The sequence below is a fragment of the Mobula hypostoma genome, chromosome 5, assembly GCF_963921235.1.
Source record: "Mobula hypostoma chromosome 5, sMobHyp1.1, whole genome shotgun sequence".
Classification (NCBI taxonomy): Eukaryota; Metazoa; Chordata; class Chondrichthyes; order Myliobatiformes; family Myliobatidae; genus Mobula; species Mobula hypostoma.
Genome location: NC_086101.1, coordinates 162,113,168 through 162,128,150, shown reverse-complemented (window position 1 = coordinate 162,128,150; position 14,983 = coordinate 162,113,168). Strand labels below are relative to the sequence as shown.

At 39.7% G+C, this 14,983-nt stretch overlaps 2 protein-coding genes across 8 annotated transcripts in view; one reads left to right on the top strand and one right to left on the bottom strand.

Moving 5' to 3' along the window:
- poc5 (POC5 centriolar protein homolog (Chlamydomonas)) overlaps nt 1-11,430 on the top strand; it is a 119,957-nt gene extending 108,527 nt beyond the window's left edge. For 4 of the 5 annotated variants that reach the window (XM_063049278.1, XM_063049279.1, XM_063049280.1 and 1 more), the window contains exons 12-13: nt 1,294-1,464; nt 7,571-11,430. In XM_063049278.1, coding sequence (XP_062905348.1) covers nt 1,294-1,464; nt 7,571-7,696 — 297 coding nt within the window. In that variant the 3' untranslated portion in view covers nt 7,697-11,430. Of the gene's footprint in view, nt 1-1,293; nt 1,473-7,570 lie in introns of all 5 variants that reach the window. The other variant, XM_063049281.1, reaches the window with a different exon arrangement.
- Nucleotides 11,431-11,493: 63 nt separating this feature from the next.
- LOC134346328 (ankyrin repeat and death domain-containing protein 1A-like) overlaps nt 11,494-14,983 on the bottom strand; it is an 83,063-nt gene continuing 79,573 nt past the window's right edge. For all 3 annotated transcript variants that reach the window (XM_063047677.1, XM_063047678.1, XM_063047679.1), the window contains one exon: nt 11,494-11,982. In XM_063047677.1, coding sequence (XP_062903747.1) covers nt 11,924-11,982 — 59 coding nt within the window. In that variant the 3' untranslated portion in view covers nt 11,494-11,923. The remainder of the gene's footprint in view (nt 11,983-14,983) is intronic.

Genomic DNA, 14,983 nt, shown 5'->3' with positions numbered 1-14,983 from the left:
GACTTTGTCAAATGCTATAACTAAAATCCACTACTCTACCCTCATCAGTCATCTTCATTGCCTCAAAATGGAACTCAATTAAGTTTATAGGACAGGACCTGCCTACACAAAACCATGCTTACTGTCCCTGATCAAGCCATGTGCATAATTTCCATCATAGAAGTCCTCTCAAAGCTTCTTTACAACTGCTGTGAGGCTAACTGGCTTACCATTTCTTGAATCATTCCTACTTACTTTCCTGAACAAATGAACCGCATTGGCTACTCCACAAGTCCTCCAGGGAAGGGTACAAAGATCCCTGTCTCTTTCAATAACCCTGGGATTTAATCCAGGGCCTCACGGGGACTTTTATCTTGATGCTCTTCAAAAAAACATAGCAGCAACATTAGCTTGAACTCAGAATGTCCTAGAACATTACCATGCCCCGCACATGTCTTGCTATTCTCTGTTCTTCACCTTGGTGAATGGTGATGCAAAGTATTCATTTAGTATCTTACTCACATCCTCACCTATAAGTTCCCTCCTATGGTTAGTAGTTCCGCTGTCTACCAGGTCATCCCCTCTGTCGCACCAACAAACAAGGGAAATGGCCTACAACATTTTACATTATCAGTATCCAAAAGGGTTTTGCAATCGTAATAGAAACATCCAAGACAATCACCCGCCGTTACACTGCAGGTCACCTCTGCATACCAACTCCAATGCCTTCCTATAGCAGGCAGCAAAGCTGTCTGCACCAAGTCCAGCTCCTCTGCAAACAAGCAACTCACTGTGCTGCATTACCTGATGGTTTTAAAGTCCAGTTTTGTCTTGAGATCGTAAAAAGAGAAAAGCTCCTTTGTTAAGCACTACAACACTAACGTTGCGAGTAAATCAGCTAAGTTTGTCTTGTAGGTCCAGACAGATGTAAATTGCAATAGAATACTCGGGCGAGGGAAGTGGGTTGATGTGACAGTGTTGGAGCGGGGGGGGGGGGGGTCACAATCTATCCTGAGGCCCCTTTGGATCCTAATGAAGACGCTGAAGTATTTATGTTGTATTTGTGTCACATAGCCTTCGTTGTTCTTTATATGAGAATTGAGTTATGAGTGATCACAATTATAAATTGATCCTGTGTGGTAGGAGACCTTTCAGTGCAACATGCTATACCAAAAGGGTTGTTACCAAAGGAAACTCTAAGAGATCAGGAAGAATTATCTAAAAAGTTAGCATTTTACCAACTTGTTCTTACTCTGAATAGAATAGTGGTGTGACTTAGTTTTTTTAACCTTGACTCTTTTGTTCCATGTGTAGCCTGTGACCAAATGTACAAGCTCCGTACAGCAAAAAGCTGGGAAAACCATAGTGGCACGACTGACAGGGCAACATGACCCATCCGCAAGAGGGTTTAAAGGTGGATCAAGCCAGGGAGTGTCTCCACCAATGACTACAATCTGTGTGGAAAGGCATCATCCAGTTACACAGGTAATAAGGTAAAATTAACTGCTTTAGATGCAGTGAAATTAGATATCTACTTCAATCCAGTAGACTTGTACTATATCAATGAAACTTGAAAACATTCTGTCCAGAAAAATTGATGCAATACCTGTTGTTATAGAGTGATTGAGTGTGTTGTTTTTGAACTTATTGACTGTTGAAATTATTTCTCGTGCATTGGTTATCTTTCCTCAAAGTCCTGCATTGGACAGAGCACTAATAGTGGAAGGGACCAACTAGGAGAATAAAAATGTTTCTATCACTCATGGCACAGAATAATGACCCATGGGGAATTTGAGTATGGTTCACCAATGTTTAGGGATTTTCTTTATTAAAATTATAAAATCATACAGAAGATGATTCAAAGCAGTATGATTGTACAAACACTTTGAAATTGTAGTGTTGCTTCAGCCCTTATCCTCTCTTTTTATCCATAATCTTAGAAGTTCCTCAAATATCTTACATATTTGTTTTTTTTTTACATAGACCGTTTCTGTTCTTAATAATGAAACATTTTCTTCATCTTCGATAGAGGTTTTGTCAGTGATGTTTTTTGTTAGTTTTAAATCAATGGCCTCACTTGGTGGCACAGACTCAATGGGCCAAATGGCCTGGTTATGCTCCTCTGCTTTATGGTTTCATGAGAAAGTTCTCTTCTTGCAAACCTCAGTTCCACAGATGCCACAAAAAGGCAAAAGTTGGGCTCATGTAAGTGGCAGTAGCAACATCTGATCTGGTGGAGATGTTTTTATTTCGGATCTACTCGGGGAGCTCTCCCTTAACTCTTTCTCTGATGTACTGAATACATTGGGGCTGCTTCCTGCACTCGTGTAGAGCTCAAATTTTATTACTTTAGTTGCCAATTTCCACCCTGCTGTCACTTTTACAATCAACACACACAAAATGCTGGTGAACGCAGCAGGCCAGGCAGCATCTATAGGAAGAAGTACAGTCGACGTTTTGTGTCGAAACCCTTCATCAGGGCTAATGGAAAAAAGAGATAGTAAGAGATCCGTTAGTCCTGACGAAGGGTCTCGACCCGAAATGTCAATTGTACTACTTCCTATAGATGTTGCCTGGCCTGCTGCGTTCCACCGGCATTTTGTGTGTGTTGCTTGAATTTCCAGCATCTGCCGATTTTCTCGTGTCACTTTTACAATGTCCATTTCTAACTCTTTCCTCTGCTTTCTGGGTCTGTCTGGCTCTCTGTCTCCACCTTGAGGGATGTGCTAGTGTCATACCAATTATAAGCCTATTTTCTCCCACCTCCATCATATTTGCAATGGTGAGACTATGCGTATGTCCTAATATGAACCGTGGCTTCCCCTCCATCATAATTAACATTACGCAGTTATATTCCTTCTATTTCCTACCGATCCTCCATCTAGTCTTCTCTGGGGCAGAGCTAAGTTTTCACTGCTAACTTCCATCCTGGCACCATTCACTATTATTTTAATACATTTCTCTTTTTCTTAATCTGTCTCCACCTCAGGAAACACATTAACTACAAACCCACTGATTCCCACAGATGCCTAAACTACATCTCTCACCTTACAAGGATACCATCCCCTCTCAGCCGTTCTCTCACTGCTACATCTGTTTTCGAGGCTTTCTGCTCCAGGGCGTCTGCGATGCTGTCCTTCAGTAAATGCCTCTATCTCCATCCCATGAAGCCTTGGCCTTCATCTTTAATATTTCTTGCATTTCTGTTCTCAATCTGCCTCCCCTCAGGCTGAACGGGGATAGAATTCTGAAGCAGAAGAGACCACAGGTACTGGAGAGAAATATTGGGCAGAAGATTCAAAAGCCTAAAAGCACATGCCACCAAAAATGAGAGGAGAAGAGCCTGGGGGAGGAGTGTGTTAGTGATGAGCAGATAGAGGGTGGAAGAAGGGAAAGAAATGAGGCTGAGGGTAGGAAGAAGTACAGGGTAGATCAAAAAGAGAGGAAAGGGGGCAAAGGAGGAGCAATTTACTGGAAGTTGGAGAATTTGTTGTTCATGTGTCTGGTTGTAGACTACACCAGATGAGATGCTGTTTCTCCCGATGCAACATATCATTTTTTAGTATTTCTACCTGGAACGATGTGATCTTACTGCTAGTCACATCTTCCCTTCTGTCCCTTTCTGCTTTCTGCAGGAACCACTCTCTGTGACCTGTTTCTTTCATCCCTCCTCCTCTCCCTTTTCCCCCTGCACCTATAGTCTCCTCCTTGCATCCATTAAGGGACATAAAGAGCCCATCTGGATGAGACAGATATTCACATGTACCTCCAGCAAATTTGTCTGCTATGTGGCTTCCTGTACAGTGAGACCATGTTGCAGATTAGGTAACTGTTTTGCTGAGCACCTACACTTTTTCTGGAATGGCCACCCTGAACTCCTGCTTGCATGCCATTTAATTTCCCTTCCCTTTCCCACACCAGCCTGTCTGTCCTCTGCCTTTTCCCCTTCTCAGGTTAGTCCCAACACAAATTAGAAGAACTGAACATCATATTCTACCTTGGTGTTCTACAACCCCAATGCATCCCCCTGCTGCCTTGGGCGTGGCCTCCATATTGCTACTATTGGAGAGAAAGTGCAAGAGCCTGAACACCTCTGCTATGAGATTTCTGAAGGGTTCGTGAACACTGCCTCCTTTGTCTTTTGCACTATTCATTTATTTTGTAAATTGTAATTTTCATGTCTTGCACTGTCCTGCTGCTGCAAAGCAACAAATTTCATGACATCAGTGATAATAAACCTGATTCTGGACATCTGCCCATACCTCCTCAGCTCCTAATTTACCACTGTCATTCCCTTCCTCCATCACAGTCACGCACCTTCCACCAAGTCCCTTCTCTGTCACTGTTCCCATCTACCTCCCTTATTTGTGGTTTTCTTTTTTCATATTCCATCATCTGCAGCCTTTTGCCTCCGCCTATCCTCTTCCAGCTTCTTCTCTTGTTCCCTCCCCCACCTGACTACCTGCTCTTGGAACCATCCATCTCTTGCCAGGTCTTGTCCCACTCCTTCACCTTCACCCCCACCCCCACCCCACACTGGCTGTCTCTCCTTTATTGATCAATCCAGGTAACGGGTCTGAAGCTGAAACACACCATTTCCCTCTGGTGTTGCATGACCTACTGAGTTCTTCCATTTGCTCTTTTTTTTTGCTCCAGACTGCAGCATCTGCAGTCTCTTGTTTCTCATAGGCTTCCCCAATATTTGCCTTCAGCCCACCAGCCACCAGTTTATAAGAAAGTTGTGGCTAAACAAGAGTGAGGTGTGATTGAACTAAGCGCCAGGCTGATTTGGAAAGGTTGGGTACGGGCTGAAACATGGTGGCGGAGTCCAGGCCCAGAGTGTATCAATGCAATAGGGCCTGGGTCTAAGAGTGAGGAACAGCCTGATGTCTGGACAATTTAAAAACCACGCCAGTGATGGATTGAAAAGGCAGGATGTCAGCACCACAGGCAAGGGTTGGGCCTGTTCTGCTTGTTATTCTGCGACATTACATTGCTTCATTGGCTGTATATATGAATACGGTTGAATGTCAATAAACTTGAACTTGATTTAAAAGAAGCAGTGCCTTCCCCTATGCACCCCATTCCCTACCCAACCTCGCCACTGCTATTCATCAGTTTCACTGCGGCATTTGGCTCATGAGACCACTGGCAAAATCCAAAGGAAAGGGACCTTGTTTGTTTCTGGCCTGATGTTTCTTTATGTGACCCATCCCAAAGTATGGCTCAACAAAGGAGGACTGTATGCTTTCAGTTTCCTACAAAGTTTTTGTTATTTTGAGTCCTTGGAAGCTTTCCCTACAATGCAGTGTGGGTAAGTGTGCTCTTTTACACTCCATGAAGCAACCAGGGATCTCTTGTGCCAAGCTTCTCTTCTTCACTGTTTCTGTTTGCATCTTGACATCCCACAGCCTAACTTGACTGTGCAAAGCCATTCACTGGATTTCTGCTCTCTGAACTTCAGCTCTTGCTGACTTACCAAGCACTGATTTCCACCTCAATTAGCTAGAAAATACACCGATGAGTTGAGGTTTTGAGTTAAAAGTAGCCCAGGTCTCAATCCATTGCAGCAGATGAGTGTGATTCCACTCTCATAGCAGAGTTTAGATCAGTGATTCCAATGTATATTATATTGGATGGGACTAAAATAGGAGAAACAGGAAACAACAAAGGAAAGAGTGAACAGCCTTGACCAGAAATCTACTTGTTGCCTCCATACTGTGGGCAGAAGGAGTTAGTTTAGTTGGCTATTTGATTACTAATTTAATTGGTTCAGCACAACATTGAGGGTCGTAGGGCCTGTTCCTGTGCTGTACTGTTGTATTTACTCCACTCTGCGCTGCACTGAGGCTGAGTCTTTCGGCTGTAGGCTCCGTGTCTGTGGACTCCACCACATTTTACTCTGCTCTGTGCTGAACTGAGGTTGAGGTCGTGGCTTGCTCTCATAGTTCTAGGCTTCGTGTCTGCGGGCTACACAACGTCTGCCTGTCTCTGCACTGAACTGAGGCTGTGGCTGTTGCAAGCTTTGTGTCTAAGGACTCACTTTTGATCTAAGTGCTATTTGCTTACTTTTATCATTTGCAAAATTTGTATTATTTTCTCTCTCAGCACATTGGGTATTTGGTCTTTTTTTAATGGGTTCTTTTGTACTTTGTCTCCCTGCAGATAGCTACAAAACCATCTCAAAATTGTATAATGTATACTCAGTTTGATAATAAATGTACTTTCAACTTTGAGAATGAGGGGCTACCCCATGGAAGTGTTTAGGTACAGCCTTCTCCTCAGGATAGGGGAGATAGAGGGTGAGAGGAGCAGGCTTTCTACAGTCAGTATATGCAGTGAGCTGCCAGGAGAAGTGCTTGAGGCAGGTACAATAGTTCATTTAAGAAGCACATGGATATGCTTGGAGAGATAGAGGTCAAACACAGAAACTGGAATTAGCTGGGTGGGCACCATCATTTGCGTGGACTTGTTGAGCCGAAGAGCCTGCATCCGTGCTATATTGTTCCCTGCTCTGATTTTTTTTTTAGAATAATTTGATTCTAACCTTTCATGTGAAAAGGCCAAATGTATTCCAATGTAATTATTCAAAACCTACTTCAAATGCTGTTGGTGTATAAGTAAATGAAAATTCCTCACCACAGACTATCCTGCTATTTTTTCCATTAGCCCTTGACCTTGCATGCATAGCAATACATAAGAATATGCAGCATATAATACAGGGCCTCTCAGATCATCATAAAACGATAACAGCCTACAGAATGTTAATCGTTTTTTTCCCACTGCATTGAACTGCAGAATTGAGCTCTGCAGGTTCCCTGAAGGACAACTGCAGTCTTTTTGTGACTCTGTTACCTTCTGTTGAAATTAACCTGTAAACTCTGCACATTGAGGTTTTATCATGAATTAATTTCTAGATTTTGTTTATTCATAACAGAAATACAACAGTCCCATGGAATAAAAAAACTCAAATAAAAATCAGGGTTGAAAGTCCTCATTTTAATGAGTTACAGTGAAATATTATGTAAGCAAACTGATTAATATATTAAAAATGGTGGCACAAATGCTTGTAAATTAAGTTAGTAACACTTCTGAGGCATATTTCTATTTATGACATCTTTAAAACTGCTTGCTGTTTAACATCTTGTTTCTTTTGTTTTTTTTTTGTTAGCTACCAGGCAAAATAATTTTCTGATATTTGTGTGGTCTATTAGCACCACAAAATACAATGATGATAACTTGTAGAAATGTTAACCATAATGTTCAGATGAAGTACCTCATTCAAACATGGGTAAATCCCTAAAGAACCACCAAGAGGGAAGTTGCTATGCGTTGATAAATGACTAGCTTCCTCTGTAATTGGAATACTTGTGAGATTTTGAAGTGTAATCATGAAAAATTAATTTAAACCTGTTACAGTGCAAGATAAAATCAAGGTTGACAAAACTTTATATCTTGTAGAAAAATGAGGTTTTTTATTTTAAAATTTGAAGAATGTATAGCAATCTTATTTACACACTCCCCCCCCCCAGAAAATCTTTGGTATGAGGACCATGTACTAGAATGCACTTCTTAATTCTTTATCTTCCAGCAAACCATTGGCCAAGCGACTGCAGCCAAATATCCTCGATCAAGTCAACTCCAGTCAGCCACTGGGGGGAATGCAAAATCATCCACAGTCAGCTGTGGCATCCAGTCAATAAAGGTTGTAGACTGATTGCCTCACCACTATCAGCAGCTACCTGAAATGCACACAACGTACCTCATGGAAACTGATGAAACATAGTTTTGTTGCGTTACAACCGAAGACTGAAGACTTGTAATTGGGAGCATTAATTATTAATGAATTAATCTACAGGCACAATTGTAAGTGTGTGATTGCATATTCCCAGTTTAACAAAAAAAATGAGGTTTATAAAGAGTGGTTCTTAAGCTATGATGGATCAGTGATTTTTAAATACTGCAAAATGTAATGGGTTGACTGGAGAGAACTTAAAAATGACTTGTGTTTTAGCCTATTGGTGAAAGATCTTTCTAAGCATGATTTGTGTGAAGACACTGTGCATAGGTTTTTCATAATGCTGATAATGAGTTTGATTAATTTTCTATAAGAGTGAACTCGAGGATGCGACTGGATGTAGTACATGGCTTTCTCAACTGTGAGATTTGGTTTTGAAAATAAAATCCAATCTTAAAATCCTCATCTTGCTGAAAGAGATGAAACTCCATTGGCAATTGGACAAATACGTGTACTCTAGTTTATTCTGCTTCTACCATTATTTTACAAATAATTGAAATACAGACCGCTTGGATATTAAGATGCTTTTTATCGCAATATCTTATTTTAACCAAAAAGTAATGCTAAGCCAAATATAGCTTTTAACTAATAATTCTCATTTCCTCTTACCTGGTTCCCTTTCTAAACTAATCTATTGTCTAAAAGTTGACCTCTTGTTAACATGGATGAACTGTCTCGCTGTTCTTACAATGCGACATTACCACGTAAATGGAGTTTATAACAATGCTTTTATGAATACCTATTTGTGTATCATTTTTAAGGCATTGTAGTCATTAACTTCATGGAATAGAGGAAAAGATGGCCAAATACAAGAGGTGTAGCCCAAGTAATTTTCATTTGTCATTCTCCTTGTAAACTGAAATTCACTGAGTATACATTTCCTGGATGCTTTAAGTGGAACAAGTGAGCAGAACACTTGTATACAATCTATACGGTCTGTGTAAGTTGAGAAGAGGGAATTTGAAATTGATGATTTTGAATTGTTAGTTTCCATTTTGTCCTATGCAGTAAAAAGGTAAAAATGATGGGTTTGCTGTGTTATAGGAGAGGTTTCCATGGCTTAGCCTTAACTGTATTAAGAGTAACTAAAAATGTTCAGAGCAAAAATTGTTTTGAGCTTGTATGTCAAGACAGTTATTATTATCATGTTTTAAATTCATAGAAATTTAGTTTGTTACTTTCATAATTAAAGTTTTTTGTTAAATATATTTATGACTTAAAGTTCAAGTTTTAGTTTATTCCCATTGAACTGTAATGAATTTGAATGATATAAGAGCACAAAACTTGACTTTAAAAGAATAAATGGTTTCTGTGTGTGTGTATAGGATTCCTATTTTTAAACTTCTATATTAAATTTTCTCCTAACAGTATTACAAAGTATTCTCAATTATTTTATTTTTCCTTAGGAATTTTATTGCACAAATGAAGAATATAACAACCGCTAAAAATATTGCATAGTGTATTTTAATTATTGCTGTGTACTTTAGCAGAAACATAAAAACATGTAGGAATCAAATAAGTTTTATCCAAAATAGTGGGAATATACAAGTAACTAGTCTCCTAAACCTTATGCTCTTTGTTTCATCACCCATACATAGATTAAGTACAGGCATGTCGCTGTAATCTGATGGGTGCATGGTCAGAATGAGTTCTGAAAAAGAACACTATAATCAAAAGCAAACTTGTCTATGACTTCAATATATGATGATCAGCATCATAAAAATCTTGGTAATGGGCAATAATAAAATAGCTCAAGTGACTAAATCACGCAGCTAAGTGTCCAAAATGTTATCTGTCTGAAATGGTTATCAGGATGATGATAATGCCTTGCAAGCACATGGAGGATCTTGGAGTTAATAAACTGAGCTACAAACTTGCATTTTGGATTTTATTTAATATTGCCTATTAGTTTTCTTCCCTCATTCCCATTTTAGCTTTCTAATTTTTTTTTGCTGCCTTTGGACTACTTTTCTGTATTAGTCTTCTCTTTTCACCCTGAGTACCATCCCCTGATTCCTACCTTAATGCTTCATGACTCCTTGACCACTGTATTCTTGTACCTTTTGTTTCCAGTCTGTTTCCTTAAGCCTACAACTTCCATCAGAATCCCACCAGTGCCATTTGAAGCGCCCACTCGTGGAGCTTATTTCTACTTCCTTGCAGGCAGCAGCTCTGATACTCTTGCTGAAGCATATGGTCACTGGGGATTAATTTTACAAGTGCAATACATTGGACTTTTTGATTGCATCAGCCATCTCCCTCCAGAATATCTGTTCACTAGTAAAAACGGTCTTTCCAAAAAAGGCATATAGGGGCATGGTTTGAATGGAAATCTAGATGAAATATGATCATTCTGTTCCTATAATCTACCTATGGAGTGCTATTTTCCACAATTTTCATTGCCCAAATTGTCAATGGTGGTGTGGCTCTTAACCCCAAATTTCGTTTTGATCTGTCATCCTACAGTTCTGCTGTGACTTACAAGTAAGTGGATCTTGATAGCTTTCCACTCCTTTTGTTGCTTGGTTATGGAGCACCCGTTTCAAAATGCTTCTACAGTTGTGGATGCTATGTCACAAATTGTATCCCGCTTGTTTTAGCCACAACCTGGATCTGTGAGGTTCACAATGTGATTATGATGGGCAGCATTTTGGAGGGATATTTTGACCATTGTTGCTGGGATTCATAAGTTTTTAAATGACAATGGGAGCCTTGAGAAAAGTTTTTTGATATTCCAGACTGAGCTTGAACAGAAACCTACGTTCCCCAAGGGTTCTGTGCAGTGGAACTGGTGGCTTGGGCAAGATGTCCAAACTGATGTGTTAAATTTATTGCAGAAACTAGCATCTTTTTCTTATTTTTTAAGAAAGGAACCTGCCCATCTTGATGACAAATTACCTTGCTACTTTGGTTTCAGGTTTCTACTTTTCTTCCAGTGTAAGTACTATTCTCTTCAATAATTTTCAATATCGGAAATGGATATCTGGATTATCTAATGTGGTTCTGCTGATGGGGGAAAAGAAGTTGAATATCAATTAAATGCTAATTTATTCATTTAGCATGTAAACATTTGACCATCTTAAATCTGTACAACTAAACAATGGATCATTGATGATGATCAATGTCTACTTAAGATCATAACACATGGGCAGAATTAGGCTATTCAGTTCATCATTTCTTCTCTGCCATTCTATCATGGCTGATGTAATATCCTTCTCAATCCCATTCTCCTGCCTTTCTCCCCATAACCTTTGAGGCCCTTGCTAATTAAGAACCTATCAGCCTCCGCTTTGAGTATATCCAATGACTTTGCCTCCACGGTCACCCGTGGTAAAGAATTCACAGATTCCCAACCCTATGGCTAACGACATTCTTCCTCATCGCTGTTCTAAAATGTTCTTCTTCTTTTGAGGCTGTCCCCTGTGGTCCCCCCACTATAAGAAACATCCTCTCCAAGTTTAGTCTATGTAGGGTCTAAGCCTTTCAATATTTGATAGGTTTCAATGAGATTTCTGCTTATTCTTCAAAACTCCAGCGAGTACAGGCCCAGAGCTGTTGAACACTGTTCATATGTTAACCCTTTCATTCCTGGGATTATTCTCGTTATAGTAATGCCAACTTGTAATAATATTCTCAACTAGACATTGATAATAAACATTCCTTTATACTTTAAAAAAAAAACCCAGACCTTTTGCAAGAAATGTTAGTGGTATGAACTAGCACTTTATTGTAATTCATTTCACAAGATAAAGCAGCTAGTTGTTTTTTTTTAAGCTATCTAATTAGTTAAAGCACTTAAAGGACACTTGACTACCCCGTGCTCTACCAATGAGCAAGGTCTATCTCTAGTGCTGTACTCCAGAAATCCTTTTTCACTGTCTTCTGTTTCACTGAAGCGATACCAGTAAACATTAATAAGCATTTTTAAGGAAGAGATTCCTTAAAATGTATAAAATTGTAAAATGTTCCCAGGCTCAGATTTGGCAACATTTTCCTGACATTTACTGTAAACAGTCAGTGGATATTTTAATGTTAGCCTTCATTAGTCATGTTGATGCACTGATACCAGAGCTGAATTTTCTTCTTCAAGTTCATTATAGTAGTAGAATGTCTGGCAGATAGCTCCATAAAAAGGAAAGCATATCTTTAAGAAACTGTACATTTCTGTGAAGATGGTATGCCATTAATTTCTTTTCTGATCTTTTCTGTTATGGAAACAAAAAGAAACAATTTAGTTCTCAAAGGATGTTGCACAATCTTAACCAAAAAATAGATATTTTTATTTAGCCAATATAATGTACTGTACTAAAAAATATAATGGGCAGAATAGGCAAAAATCCAATATCTGTAATAAGTGCGAGCTTACATTTAAAATTGTGCCACATGAGACTGAAGATGCAGCATTTGAGCGGGAGGAATTGTCAACCCAATACTTCAGTTCCTTTGCCAGCTCCACAGATGTGCTCAACCTACTGCGTTACTCCAGCAGATTGTTGTTTAAAATGGTGTGTTTATTTGCTCCTTTAGCCCAATATGGAATAGAAACTAGCTGGACTCCAGAAGATAGATTATTGTTTTTATTAATTTAGTGTAATTGAGTGAGAATATTGTGCAGTTTAAAGTACAGTGTTAAAATATTTTGCAGGGTAAGAAGTTTGTTTCACTGTAAACAATCACAAAAGTAGCAAAATGAAATTCTATTGCAGAATTTGAAGGAATCTCAAATTATATTTGGAATGATTCAGAAAAATAAGCAACAATGCTTCTGAGTAAATTTGAGGTGAAAATACTGACTTGCAGACTTCAATTGCTGTCAAAAGGAATAGCCCCTATAAAACTGAGTCACCATATATTTGATCTGTAAGGAACAATGTGTAATATGTGATGTTAGACATCCTCACCCTTGCACATCTAAACACTGTAATTGGGAAGGTAAAGGATCAGTTAATCCCAAAGAAGCAGCAGCATTCCAAAGGGAGGGTGAAGCAACCATAGCAGACGAAGGAAGTCAAAGACAGCATAAAAGCAAAAGTGAGGGCATTCAATATACCAAAACTCAGTAGGAATCTTCAATAATTCAACAGAAAACAACTAAAAAGCAATAGGAAAAGATGATAAATGGAGGTAAGTTATCCAATAATATGAGGATACCAAGTGTTGTCAAATGTACAAAGAGTAGAAAATTAACGAGTAGAATCAGACCATGACTGGAGAGGTGGTACTGGCGGACAAACTGAATAAGTAGTTCACATCAGTCTTCTCTGGGGAAGACGTATTAGGAGAATAGGCAAGGATGTGGTAGATTGAACGTAGTGAAGTGTATGGTTATGTACTTTACTGGAAGGAATAAAGGTACAGAATATTTTTCTAAATGGGGAGCAAATTCCAAATCTTGAGAATCCTTATTCATTTAGCTTGCAGGTTGAATCGGTAGTAAAGAAGGCAAATGCAATGTTATCATTCATTTTGAGAGGACAAGAGCATAAAGCAAGGATGTTATGCTGAGGCTTTATAAGGCATTGCTCAGACTACACAAGTATTGTGAGCCTTTTTGGGCCCCATATCTAAGAAGGAATGTGTTGGCATTGGAGATGGTCCGGAGGAGGTTTACGAGAATGATCCTGCAAATGTAAGTGTTAGCATATGGGGAGTGATTGTTCTGGGCTTGTACTCGCTGGAGTTTAGAAGAATGAGGGGGAATCCTGCTGAATATTGAAAGGCCTAGATAGAGTGGGCTTGCAGGCAGTTTCCAATAGTGAAAGAATCCAGGACCAGAGGGCACAGCCTCAGAATAGAAAGACATCCCTTTAGAACAGAGATGAAGAGGAACTTTTTTAACCAGAAGGTAAATTGTGGAATTCATTGCCATAACTAGCTGTGGAGGCCAAGTCATTGGGTGCATTTAAAGTGAAGATTGATAGGCTGTTGAATAGGGAGGGCATCAACGGTTATGGGGAGGAGGAAGGAGAATGGGGTTGAGAAGCATAATAAATCAGCCATGCTTTCTACATTATATGTTAATGATGTGGATGATGGAATGGCAGAGCAAACTCAATGGGCTGAATGGCCTAACTCTTTTCCCATATCTTATGATCCACTGCTCATCAGCTTCAACAATCAATCTGCTAGCAAAATTTCCTTATTCCTGAAAACTAATCATCAATTGTTCTTTTTCAAGCCTTTGCTCTTTTTTTCCCCCTTAAGTCCTGCAGAAAGGTAGGCAGTTAGTATGTTTCTTGACTTCAGTGCATTCAACATTCCGCATGGTCTAACAGTTCTTTCACAGTCTCTGATTAAGCATGTCTCATGATTTTCCTGGTGTTTTCTTCATCAGTTTTACATGCTTCTGCTTGTGTTCATCAAATATCATCTGATTTGATGATTGAAGGTAACCCCTGACGCTAACAGTTGGATATAACGTATTCTTCTGGATAGAAGATGACTGGCTAATCGGCTGAACGGAAGTGGGATCAGTGACTCAATTAACATAAGAACATAAGAAATAGGAGCAGGAGTCGGCCATCTGACCCTTTGAGCCTGCTCCGCCATTCAATAAGATCATGGCTGAATCGTCCATGAACTCATCTCCACCTACCTGCCTTTTCCCCATAACCCTTAATTCCTCTATTATGCAAAAATCTATCCAACCTTATCTGAAATATATTTACTGAGGTAGCCTCACTGCTTCATTGGGCAGAGAATTCCACGGATTCACCACTCTCTGGGAAAAGCAGTTCCTCCTCATCTCCATCCTAAATTTACTCCCCTGAATCATGAGACAATGTCCCCCAGTCCTAGTCTCACCTACCAGTGGAAACAACTGTCCTGCCACTGTCTTATCTATCCCTTTTATAATTTTGTTTCTATAAGATCTCCTCTCATTCTTTTGAATTCCAGCAAGTACAGTCCCAGGCAACTTTAATCTCTCGTCATAAGCTAACCCCCTCATCTCTGGAATCAACCTGGTGAACCTGCTCTGCACCACCTCCAAAGCGGTTTTATCCTTCCTCAAGTAAGGAGACCAGAACTACATGCAAAACTCCAGGTGCAGCCCCACCAATATCCTGTACAGTTGCAGCATAACCTCCCTGCTCTTAATTCAATCCCTCTGGCAATGAAGGCCAACATTCCATTTGCCCACTGCACCTGCAAACCAACCTTTTGCGATTCATGTACAAGCACTCCCAAGACCTCCTGCACAGCAGT